Below are 12,401 nucleotides of genomic sequence, written 5' to 3' on the forward strand. Positions count from 1 at the left end.
ATTACCTGCAATTTTCTGAAAACCCACCTGCCTCATATACCTGAGAATTTAACTTGAGACAAGAACATTAGAACAGGTGTCCTCTGATCCCCAAACCATACTCCAGGAATCTTTGGGAAAACTTGAAGTATACTGCTATCCAATAAAAGCAGTATGTTGCTCTTATATCCCTAAACTTCCGAAGCTTTTCACAAAGATATTTCAAATCCCTGAGATTTCCCAATAGTCGAGTAGTCAGGATTAAGCATTATCTCCATGAAAACAGCAATATAAAAATGTGTCAGTACTTGGTGCTTACAGAGGAAATGTTGCATAAAGCACATCTAAAATAACCCTGATGGTATTTGCGTCCAATTGAAATGCCTGGATAAGATGAATCTACTTGCCTGGGAGGAGAAAAGTCCTTTGTGCTAGAAAGTGAGAGCTCAAAAATTAGTCACTAAGTCCCCTGCTGCTTCTCTGGCTGGCAGATCAGAGAGGTCCAATTAGGCATTTCCTTCTTCAATCTGATAATATAGAAATCAACCAACAATCAACCAAAGTGTCCTAACTGAGCATTTATTCTCTGCCGGACACCGTGTCAAGGGCTATACAAATAGAAAAGTCCCTGTCCTCAAGGAGTTTTCATTCTACACTGGTACAATGTTATTCCTAGACCCCAAGGGGCTTTGTCTACATCCTTTCAGAAACTGGTTACCTCCTTTTCAATAGTGCAGGTCTTGGATCACTCTCCTCCATAAAAAACAACTAGCTTTTTTCCCCCTCTCTTTTTTTCTCTCTTTCTTTTCATTTGTATAGCCTGAATAGCTTTACCATTCTCTTTTCTTACTGAGCCTTTAGAAAGAGGTATATACAAGAAGTTGGACTTGCCCTAGGAGGATGCCAAGGCCTGGCCACCCCAGCTCAGCCTGAGTGTGTACAATAATACTGAATGGAATATAATTTTATAGAATTCTCTTTTATTGTTCTGCATTTGTGGACCTCTATCAACCAACTGCTCAATTAGCTATTTTGCATATAAAATTCTAATCTAAATTCTAAACATTGCCCCCAAATGGTTTCCGACGAAAACCTAATAAAAATTTAATACAGGAAAATTCCATGTTGATAGCTATGTGTAAATATACACAGGTTCTTTATTCAATTCAACACACATCTTACTGTCTATGAAGATGCAAGGCACTTAATACAAAGTATACAAAGATAGTAAATGACCTACTCTCTGTTAAATCTGCAATATAAATTCAAGTGTTTTATATATATATATATGTTAAAATATATAAATCTACATGGGAACTATCTCTTTTTAAATTTTTTTAAATTTAGAAGTGAAATGTGATCTCAGATCCATTGTTCCAAAGTATATCAGCTTCTATTTAACAAAGCCTGATCATATTTGCAAACAGACTGCCACTCCTTATGATGAGATATTCTCTTGAGCCTCCATTTTCTTTTCTGTAAAATGGTCATGTTATTTGTCCTGTCCATAATAGTTGTGTTCATCAAAGGAAATAATTTTGAAATACCAAACTGCTATCTTTATACATGTGAGCTCCAGTCTTTCTCTTTGATGGCACCATTTCTACAGGATCAGCAGTGAGAGGCATCTTCAGCAACAGACAACTGCATTTAGATTCAAGAAGATTTAGATTGAATTTCACCTCAGATACTTCCCAGCTGTGTGATCCTGGGCAAATTACTTAACTTCTCTCAATCTCAATTTTCTCTTCAATGAAATGAGAATGCTAGTCTCATTTAGGCTAACTTTTTAAGGTCTCTTCAAGCTTTAAATTTATGGCCCTATAAATAGCTGTTGCTTCTGTTTTCCAAAGAGCATGAAGATCATGTGCTTTTTTTTCTATATGCAGGATAACTTCAACATTGTTGGTAAGTAAGTAGTACTGCTGCAACCTTTATATACAACTTGATGGAAACCAGTAATAGCCCCAGTAAATTCATTATATGACCAGGCTTATGAGTCATTTCAATTTTTCTATACTTAAAAAAAAAGAAGAAGAAAAAACCCACACCTAAATTAGCATGGAATGTTTGTTTTTAAAAATAATTCAAATGCTGAAATGCTATTCCTATTTAGGTTGTACTTATGACTATGCCAGACTTTTTCTATCTTCTCCTTGTTCCAGAAACTTCTTCACCCTAAAGCACACTCCAACCCTGGACTTCCTTCACACCACTGAAATATTCTCAGTAGCTATGGTCTCTATCCTCCCAGAAACACCTTTTTAAAGGAAAAGGCCCAGAACAGCCATGATTTCATTCTTTCCAAACTATACTTCTTCCTCTGCAATGGTCTTGGTAGCTTTATGACCACCCACCTTCTTCATCCTCAGCATTTCGGCTCCTTAAGGGCAGAGATTATCTTTCTGTTTGTATTTGTATTCCCAGCATTTAACACAGTGCTGGGTGAATAGGTAAAAAATAACAAAAACAAAAAAACCTTAATAAATGCTTGTTGACTTGATAATACTCTAGCAAGAGTAATCATTGTTTCTGGATAATTACTGTAGAAAGTAAGTGCTTTCATACTAGCATTCCTTAATTTTATCCCATCATCTGAGAGCAGCCCTCAGGTTTCACTTAAGTAAGAGCCCTTCTTATCTTCCAACTCTTCCGTCTCTTCTCAGTAACTGTCCAAGTAACAGAACTAAATAAGATATCTCTATCATCCACTTCATCATTTTTCTTGGACTCCTAGGATTAGAGATCTGAGGCTGGAAGTGACCTGGGCACAAGAGATAATACATGACACACACTGATTTGTCCTTAGGCATAGAGGTAAAATTTTAACCCACTTCTCATTCCAGAGCCAGTGTTATTTTTACCATATCATATTGCGTTCCTTAACGTATCCCATTATCGTACTTTAAAGGCTGCAATAACTCAAAACATCACTGTAGTTTTTCTACCAAAGAGAAGTATCTTGATGAGGAATGCCATGACATTCTACAGAGATGAAGGGGAAGACACAAAGAAGTAAAAGAAACTAAACACATAGCTAAAGTAAATAATATAAATAAACAAAATAATAAATGTAAATAAAGCAAATTAAATGAAGTAAGCAGTAGACACTCAACCAAGAAAAAAAATATTGCAGAAGAGAAGAAGGAAATGAAAAAAAAAGAAAGAAAGAAAAAGGATTTTGTAGGAAAAGATCAAAACCTATTCTATATCTTCATTGTAAAAACTTATATGGAACACAGATTTTAAAACTACCAAAATGTCATGGAAAGTCTTTCAGTGAAAAGCAGAGTATATACATATGCACACACTCACCTCTTACAGTGCAATATAGAGGAGAGGGAACAGAATAAGGAGAGGAAAGGATTATACTAGGAGTGAGAAAAGAAAAGAGTTCCCATCCCAATGCTGACATTGTCTAATGGAGTGATGACACTGGACAAGGCACTTTACCTCAGGTAAGCTTTTGAACTTTACTGTCACCCAGTGTATCAGGTAATTTTCCTAACTTTTTGTTGATAGTTTCATCTTAATTATTGATTAAAAATGGGGGCAAGAAGCTAACCTTGTGATAATATATCAAAAAATATTTGTTCCATACTTCAACAAGATCAGTAATCTACTGGAATATTACAAGATTAAAATAGTCAAGTATACAAACATAAACACAAACTTTCCCAGTCACTTACCTAAATCATTTTTATTTGATGTTCCACTTTTTCCCAAATTCTGTTTAAAAAAAAAAAAGAAGAAGAAACAATTTTATCATATGGAATAAACATGTGCAATCAAACATCACAGTTCTTGAAAAGTTCAAGTCCAGGTATTCTGATCATAAATCTAAACTCAAAAACTTGGCAATATCTTCCTTTACTCACTCACAAAAAAGATGAAGCCCAAAAATGAAATAGAAAGGAGGTAGATTTGTGACCAAAGATGAACTAGAGACCATTACTGATCACAAAATAGAAAATTTTGATTATATCAAATTAAAAGGCCTTTGTACAAACAGAATGAATGCAAATAAGATTAGAAGGGAAGCAACAAACTGGGAAAATATCTTTACAGTTAAAGGTTCTGATAAAAGCCTCATTTCCAAAATATATAGAGAACTGACCCTAATTTATAAGAAATCAAGCCATTCTCCAACTGATAAATGGTCAAAGGATATGAACAGACAATTTTCAGATGATGAAATTGAAACTATTACCACTCATATGAAAGAGTGTTCCAAATCACTATTGATCAGAGAAATGCAAATTAAGACAACTCTGAGATACCACTACACACCTGTCAGATTGGCTAAGATGACAGGAACAAATAATGATGAATGTTGGAGGGGATGCGGGAAAACTGGGACACTGATGCATTGTTGGTGGAGTTGTGAACGAACCCAACCATTCTGGAAAGCAATCTGGAATTATGCCCAAAAAGTTATCAAAATGTGCATACCCTTTGATCCAGCAGTGTTTCTATTGGGCTTATACCCCAAAGAGATACTAAAGAAAGGAAAGGGACCTGTATGTGCCAAAATGTTTGTGGCAGCCCTGTTTGTAGCGGCTAAAAACTGGAAAATGAATGGATGCCCATCAATTGGAGAATGGCTGGGTAAATTGTGGTATATGAATGTTATGGAATATTATTGCTCTGTAAGGAATGACCAGCAGGATGAATACAGAGAGGCTTGGAGAGACCTACATGAACTGATGCTAAGTGAAATGAGCAGAACCAGGAGATCATTATACACTTCAACAACGATATTGTATGAGGATGTATTCTGATGGAAGTGGATTTCTTTGACAAAGAGACCTAACTGAGTTTCAATGGATAAATGATGGAGAGAAACAGCTACACCCAAAGAAAGAACAATGGGAAACGAATATGAACTATTTGCATTTTTTATTTTCTTCCAGAGTTATTTTTACCTTCTGAATCCAATTCTCCCTGTGCAACAAGAGAACTGTTCGGTTCTGCAAACATATATTGTATCTAGGATATACTGCAACATATCTAACATATAGAGGACTGCTTGCCATCTTGGGGAGGGGGTGGAGGGAGGGAGGGGAAAAATCGAAACATAAGCGAGTGCAAGGGATAATGTTGTAAAAAATTACCCTGGCATGGATTCTGTCAATATAAAGTTATTATTAAATAAAATTAAATTTAAAAAAAAAATAAAGGAGGTAGATTCAAGAAGAAAAAACTTAGAAATATGAATTCCTTTAACTTTTATATATTTTGTCATTTTCGGAAGGCAACATGTTTAATTAAGACAGTCGTAAAATCAAACGAAAATTCTTAATCAAGGGTACTGACATTTTAGGAGAGAATCCATCCATATTCCCTTCTTTCACTCCCAGCTCATCTCATTCTCTGCACTTATTTCTTCAACAGCTGCCTATGCAACTGAGGCTCCAAATCTCCTAACTTATAGGAGTTCAATGGTTAGGATCTCCACATAAAGATGGTATTCTAATGATATTCATGTCACTCTCAGATTGATACCACTTTAGCAACAACGACTTGTGAGAACTGGGAACTATGGCCAAAGGGCTCTCAAACTGTGCATACCCTTTGATCCATCAGTGTTACTACTGGGCTTATATCCCAAAGAGATCTTAAAGGAGGGAAAGGGACCCACATGTGCAAAAATGTTTGTGCCAGCCCTTTTTGTAGTGGCAAGGAACTGGAAACTGAGTGGATGCCCATCAATCGGAGTATGGCTGAACAAATTATGGTATATGAATGTTATGGAATATTATTGTTCTGTAAGAAATGACCAATAGGATGATTTCAGAAAGGCCTGGAGAGACTTATATGCACTGATGCTGAGTAAAACAAGCAGAACCAGGAAATCATTATACACGGCAACAAGAAGATTATACAATGATCAGTTCTGATGGACGTGGCTCTTAACAATGAGATGATCCAGGCCAATTCCAATAGACTTGTGATGGGGGAGTAATTTGGATGGAAAGACGGTGGAGTAATTTGGTACATTTCAAACTTTCCAGATTTCCTCCATAAATAGAACAAATTTGTACCTCAGAGAGAACATAGACTAGTAAAAAATCAGGAAGATTTGTGCAGGGGTCCTCCTGGTATAATTCAACAAGATCTGAAGAAAAACCCAGATCCTGACTGGCTGCTCTGCAGAAACATCAAGTGGAGTCCTCTTGGGCTAGCTAAGTGTGGCCGGAGTCTCAGCAGGAACCCCAGAGACTTTCACCATCTGGATTGTTGGAGGAGCTGAGGTTTGAGTCGGGGAGGACTGAGAGAACCTCAGCTGTTTAGGAAGGCCAGGTCCAGCTATGCTGCAGGCGGTGGCCTTGGGCAAGAAGGAATGTGCACCTGGTGAGTGCAGAGACAGCCTGGCGGGGGGTGCTACTGGCTGTGGGCACTGGCAGGAAGGGGGAGCTCTTGGTTTGGAGTTCCTGGTTAGCATGAAGAGTTTGAGGCACCACTCCCACCCCAGGATTAGAGGTGCTTAAACCAATACCTCTTATTAAAAAAAAAAAAAAAATAGAAGAAAGAACTCCACCACAGAAACTTACTATGGGAACAGGGAAGACTGGGGTTCATTTTCAGAGGAGGACACTGAAGTTAAAAAAAAAAAAAAGCTTCTACCCCAAAGAGTAACATGAAATGGCTCCCTGCCCAGAGAGAATTTAGAAACGAACTCAAAAAAAAAAAAAAAAATTTAAAAATCAAATGAGAGACATTGAGAATTTTTTAAATAAAAAACCATCCAAGCAGAACAAAAAGATTATGAAAAAAATTAGTTAATCAATCACAAAAGGAGATACAGAGTCTCAAAGATGAGAATAATTCCTTAAAAATTAGAATCAGGCAAGGAGAAGCCAGTGAAGCTATGAGAGACCAAGAAAGAACAAAACAGATAATAAGGAATGAGAAAATAAAAACAAAATATGAAACACAGAAAAACAATAGATCTAGAGAACAGATCAAGAAGAAAAAATATAAAAATAATTGGATTGCCTAAAAGTTGTGACCCAAAAGTGAACTTTGATATAATAATTCAGGGAATAATTCCAGAAAATTGTCCTAGAGTGAGTGATAGAATATGAAGGGAAAGTAGAAAAAGAAAAAAAATCCACTGATCACAACTTCAATGAGATTTTTTATGGAAAACACACAGGAATATTATTACCAAACTTTGAAGCCCCTAAATCAAAGGAAAAACTTTGCAAGAAACAAGATAAAAAGCAATTCAAATATGCTAGAGCTATAATTAGAATTGTACAGGACTTATTAGCAGCTACAATAAAAGACCACAGGTTCTGGAATCATATTTACTGACAATCAAAAGAACTAGGTCCGTGGCAAAAAAAAAAAATCATATCCAGAAAAATTATCTATAGTACTGAATGAGAAAAAAATGAGCATTCAATGAATTTGCAGATTTTTTGAACTTTCTATCATCTAAACACAACTTAACATATAAAAGACAATATCAAAGATCAATTTCAAGAAACTCAACATGGACAAACTGCATAGACAAATTGTTTGTTTTTTATATGGGAAATGTATACTATGTTTTAAGATTCACATCAAATATATTATTTTATTAATGGACATTCAGGAATATAATTTCTTCTAATAGTATATTCTTGAATGAAGAACCTTTTTCAGCATAACTAGACTGGTAGATTGGCGCATGCTACAGATATAAGATAAATGACATATAGATAGACAAATAGACTGACAAAGATATTAGATAATTATAAAACAAAGCTTCACATTCTATACTTAAAGGCAAAATAGCAAGAAATGGACCAAATGGTAATCACTGAATAGCTGGACTCAAAATGGTTCATTAATGTTTTACTATCAGCTTGAAGGAAGCTATGTGGCACAATGGATAGAGCTCTGGGCCTGGAGTCAGGAAGACCTGAGTTCAAATCCAGCTTCTGATACTTATTATCCGTGGGATCTTGAGTTTGTTTGCCTCAGATTCCTTATCTATAAAATGAGCTGGAGGAGGAAATAGCAAATCACTCAAGCAACTTTGCTTGATCAAACTACTGAACAACAATAATAAATCAGCTTGACTGGAGGTCTGCAGGACAAGTCAGGATTCTTAGTTCTGTACTTCTCAGCAAATATCTATGACCTATGTGAAGCCATAGACAGCATGCTTCTTAAATCTTTAAGTAAAATAAAGTTGGGAAGAGCCAGGAGCAAGGTACAGAAGCTGCAGAGAGATAGAGTTGGTCTTGATGTAAAGAAAAGTATTATAGCAGCTTTTTTTTTTTTTTATGAAGGGGCTCTCTCAGAAAATGGAGAGCTCTCAGGAGGGAGTGTAGGGATGGGAATGGTGATTAACTCAGCCAATCATGAAATATTTATTAAGTAGGTGAATATGGGGTTCCATGCTAAGCACTGAAGATACCAAGAAAGGCAAATACAATCCCTGCTCTCAAGGAGCTCACAGTCTACTGGAGAGACAATAAGCTATCTATGTAGAAACAAGAGATGGACAGGATAGGGGATAGTCAACAGAGGGCAGGCACTAGCATTAAGTGGAATTAGAAAAGTCTTTCTATAAAATGTCCTAGAGAAGCCAAAGGGTGGATGAAGAGGGGGAGCATTGCAGGCATAGGTAACATTCATAAGGAAATAACTGAAATCTGAAGATCAAGTATCTTATTTGAAGAACAGCAAGAAGAATGGTGTCACTAGTTCCCAGAGTAAGTGAGGGCTGGGAAGAAGGGTGTTAAGGAAAGAGTGTTAAGGAAAAAGTTGGGAAGGATTTGGAATGCCAAACATAGTTGTTTTTATTTATCTTGGAAGTGATAAGGGTTGGAACTCACAGAAGGCATTTCTTTTCAGAGATAACCTCTGAGATTCTTTCTCAGCTTCTGAAAACAACCTGAGCTCTGGATCTCTTTCCTCATTTGTAAAAGGATATAGCAAATGATATGATCTTTATCATCCCTTCAAGTACTAAATTATATAATCCTAGAAGTCTAATTTGGCTATAATATATGGTCTATGAGTGAACCAGAGGGCCTCAAGTGCCAGGACTAAGAAATGCATATTTCAGAAGCAGCATTTTGTAATTAGTCCCTAACCCTCCCATTTAAAAGCCATACATATGACTGGGCAAATCACTTAACCCTCCTGAGACTTAGTTTCTTGGTCTTTAAAATGGGTATAATAATACTACTTCACAGGTAATACTGGGATAATATCCCTACTCAAAGGGTTGCGGTGAGGATTAAATTTAGTAATGTTTATAAAGCATTAAGCTCTTATATGAATGCAAGCAAAAATTGTTGTTTGTGATTAAAGTATAGAACTGTTGATTCTGCCCTGATGGTTTTTAAAGGTGGTTTCTATGGTATAAAGAATTTTCAGTGAGAAAACTCTCTTTACCAATATAAACTGGCACCTGCTCTGCAACTAATATTCTTAGAGAGTTCATTGGAACATTGAGAAATTAAATGACTTCCTCAAAATCATGACAGTATGTATCAAAAGCAACACTTCAAGCTAGGTCTATGTGGGGTATGTAATACAATACTTAGAAATAGGAAGACCTGATCTCTAGTCTCAGACACTTAGTGTGTGACTCTGGGCAAGTCACTCAACCTATTTGTTTCAGTTTCTTCATCTGTAAAATTGGGATAATAACAGCACCTTCTTCCCAGGGCTCAAATGAAATATTTGTAAAGTGTTTAGCATAGTACCTGGCACATTGTAAGTGCTATGTAAATATCAGTTATAATTATTTGTAAAAATAATATATCTATTACTATTATTATTGTTATTGTTATTAACTGAGTCTAAGAACAGGTACACTGTTTTGGTATTATATACAGTGAATTTTCTTTCTAATACACCTTTGCCATATCATCATGATAATGATAACAACTAGCTAGCATTTATATAGAACTTTAAAGTATGCAAAGTACTTTACAAATGCTGACTCACTTGATACTCACAATAGGTATTATTATTATACCCATTTTATAGAGAAAGAAACTGAGATTAAGTGCCTTGGCTAGGGCCATTCAGCTTGTAAGTGTCAGAGAAATGATTAAAATTCAGGTCTTCCTAACCTCAAGTCTCAAGCTCTATCCACCATTCTGAGTTCTATTCAATAGTGTATCACCTAGCAGTTTACTTTCTCCAGTCTTATGCTGACATATGTTGTGGCTTTTATGTTCAATTTTCTTAACAGACTTTGCCAAACTGCATAGATGGATCTTCACTGACAAAACTATGATTTATCTATTAACTTGGCAAATGAGTGATCATTTAGGGAAGAAAAACAAAACCTAGTAATGAGAAAAGGAATACCTCTATTAAGCCTATTTTCTGAAATGACACTTATGAGTGACTGAGGATGGAGATTGGTACAAAGCTTAATATCAGAGTGCCTGGCTTTTCATATGGAGGCTGAGATAGAAGTACAAGTACTATTTTTAAAGCTAAACTAATGTGACAAGAGGCACAAGAAAAATTTTTAAAATCACATCTATGGAGGTTCCTACGAGATGGTTCAGGGGGAAGGGGTATCAGGGAGAAAACATTTGGGTGGGAACATAAAGGATAAGTAGGACATTGATAGATGAGTATAGAGGGGAAGGACATTTTAGACAGAAGGAACAACATAAGAGAAGGTATTGAATAAAGAAATTGTGGAGCTGCTTAAGAGTCAGAGGTTCATATAATGACTAAGTTGCAGAGAAGAATTTCTGTTTTAGGTACAAATTGGACTGGCCAACTCTTACAAGACAAAGATTTTTTCAACAGATAAAAGAATTAGTAGGGGATAAAAGATAGTTTTGAGGTCATATTGAAGGTAGCTTTAGATACCAGGCTGAGAATTTGGACATTTTTCTATAGGTAATGGAGAGCTAATGAAGTCAGGCAAAAGACCTAAAGGATTAAAATATTAATTTATATTATCTAACCTTAACTGAGCACTCATTAATATGAAGCAATAGTTTTACTCTTCCTTAATTGGTCCTTTAATCCAAGGATTAATCCAAAGTTTCCTTTCTCAAGCTTTCCACACCATACCTTCCCCAAACTCTTAAGGTTAAGGCTCTTCCTCTTTTTGAGAAAATGGAAGCCATAAACATTGAAATCCCTCCCCTTCCCTTCAAAAGCCTATGTCATCTTCAGCTCTTTCCTCATTTCCCCCCCCAGTCTTTGATAATGAAATGGCACAGTTTTTGCCCAATTCCAAATAATTTTCTAGAATGCTACACCTAATTAACAGCTCTCACATTAGGGTACCCATTCTTCTAATACTGACCATTCATTCCCCTCTTTTGGAATCTCTGCCCAATTGCTGCATGTGTGAGATGAATTGCCACATGAGATGGTCTTTTCTCAGTCTTCATCCTTTTTAATCTCACTGTAGCATTTGATATTGATTACTACCTTCTCTTCTTTAAATATTTTCTTCTCTGGATTTTAGGTGACCCTATTCATTTCTGGTTGTTCTACTGTCTAACTGTTCCTTCTCAGGCTCCTTTGCTGGATCATCACTCATATCCTGCCCACTAAGTGAATTTGGATTCCAAGGCTCTGTCTTGGGCTTTCTCTTTTCTCTCTGCCCTCACTTGATGACTTCATTAGTTCTTATGGACTTAAATACATCTTTGTGCAAATAACTCCCAGACTTATACAACCAACTTAGTCTCTTTTCTCAGTTCTAATCTTGCATCATCAACTATCTATGGAACATTTCAAACTGTATGTCCCATAGATACCTCAAATTTAACATGTTCAAAGCCAAACTCACTTTCTTTCCCTTTCAATCTACCTTTCTTCAAAACTCCTGATTCCTTTCAAGGGTACATCATCCTTCCAGTCTGGTAGTATTATCTTCAGCTTATCACTCTTCCTCACTCCATGGACTAGTTGTCAAATTTTGTCATTTCTATCTTCACAATATCTCTTTCATCTGACTCCTCATTGCTCATATGGCCACAAACCTAGTTCAGGGCATTATTACTTTTTGCATTGATCATCATTCCTATACCTTTGTCCCATAGATGTTAATATAATTTACATTAAGTACAGAGCTTTATCATTCCTTACTTGATAAACTCTAAAAGCTCCCAATTGTCTCTAGAATACAGTATCAACTCCGATATGTTTTAAGTCCTTCACAATCTAGACTAAATATACCATTTTAAAATCTTAATCCATTTAATCTCCTTCCCATACTGTATCCACCATCCATACGAAGCCTTTCCTGAAATCACTTCCTCCCACAACTCAACATCTGCCAGTGTCCTTCCTTTTTAATACCTCCATAAACTAAGATTCATTTTATATATACTTATATTTTTAAGTACATATGCTTATATATTTATACTTACGTTTCTTTTATATATGTTGTATCATCCAATAAAATATGTTATTTGAGGACAGAAGCT

The 12,401-nt window shown here is 35.9% G+C and overlaps 1 protein-coding gene across 2 annotated transcripts in view; it reads right to left on the reverse strand.

The window, feature by feature from the left end:
- B3GLCT (beta 3-glucosyltransferase) overlaps positions 1–12,401 on the reverse strand; it is a 133,322-nt gene that overhangs the window by 89,709 nt on the left and 31,212 nt on the right. For both annotated transcript variants that reach the window (XM_051986498.1, XM_051986499.1), the window contains exon 3: positions 3,669–3,708. In XM_051986498.1, coding sequence (XP_051842458.1) covers positions 3,669–3,708 — 40 coding nt within the window. The remainder of the gene's footprint in view (positions 1–3,668; positions 3,709–12,401) is intronic.

The sequence above is a fragment of the Antechinus flavipes genome, chromosome 3 (genome assembly GCF_016432865.1).
Source record: "Antechinus flavipes isolate AdamAnt ecotype Samford, QLD, Australia chromosome 3, AdamAnt_v2, whole genome shotgun sequence".
NCBI lineage: Eukaryota > Metazoa > Chordata > Mammalia > Dasyuromorphia > Dasyuridae > Antechinus > Antechinus flavipes.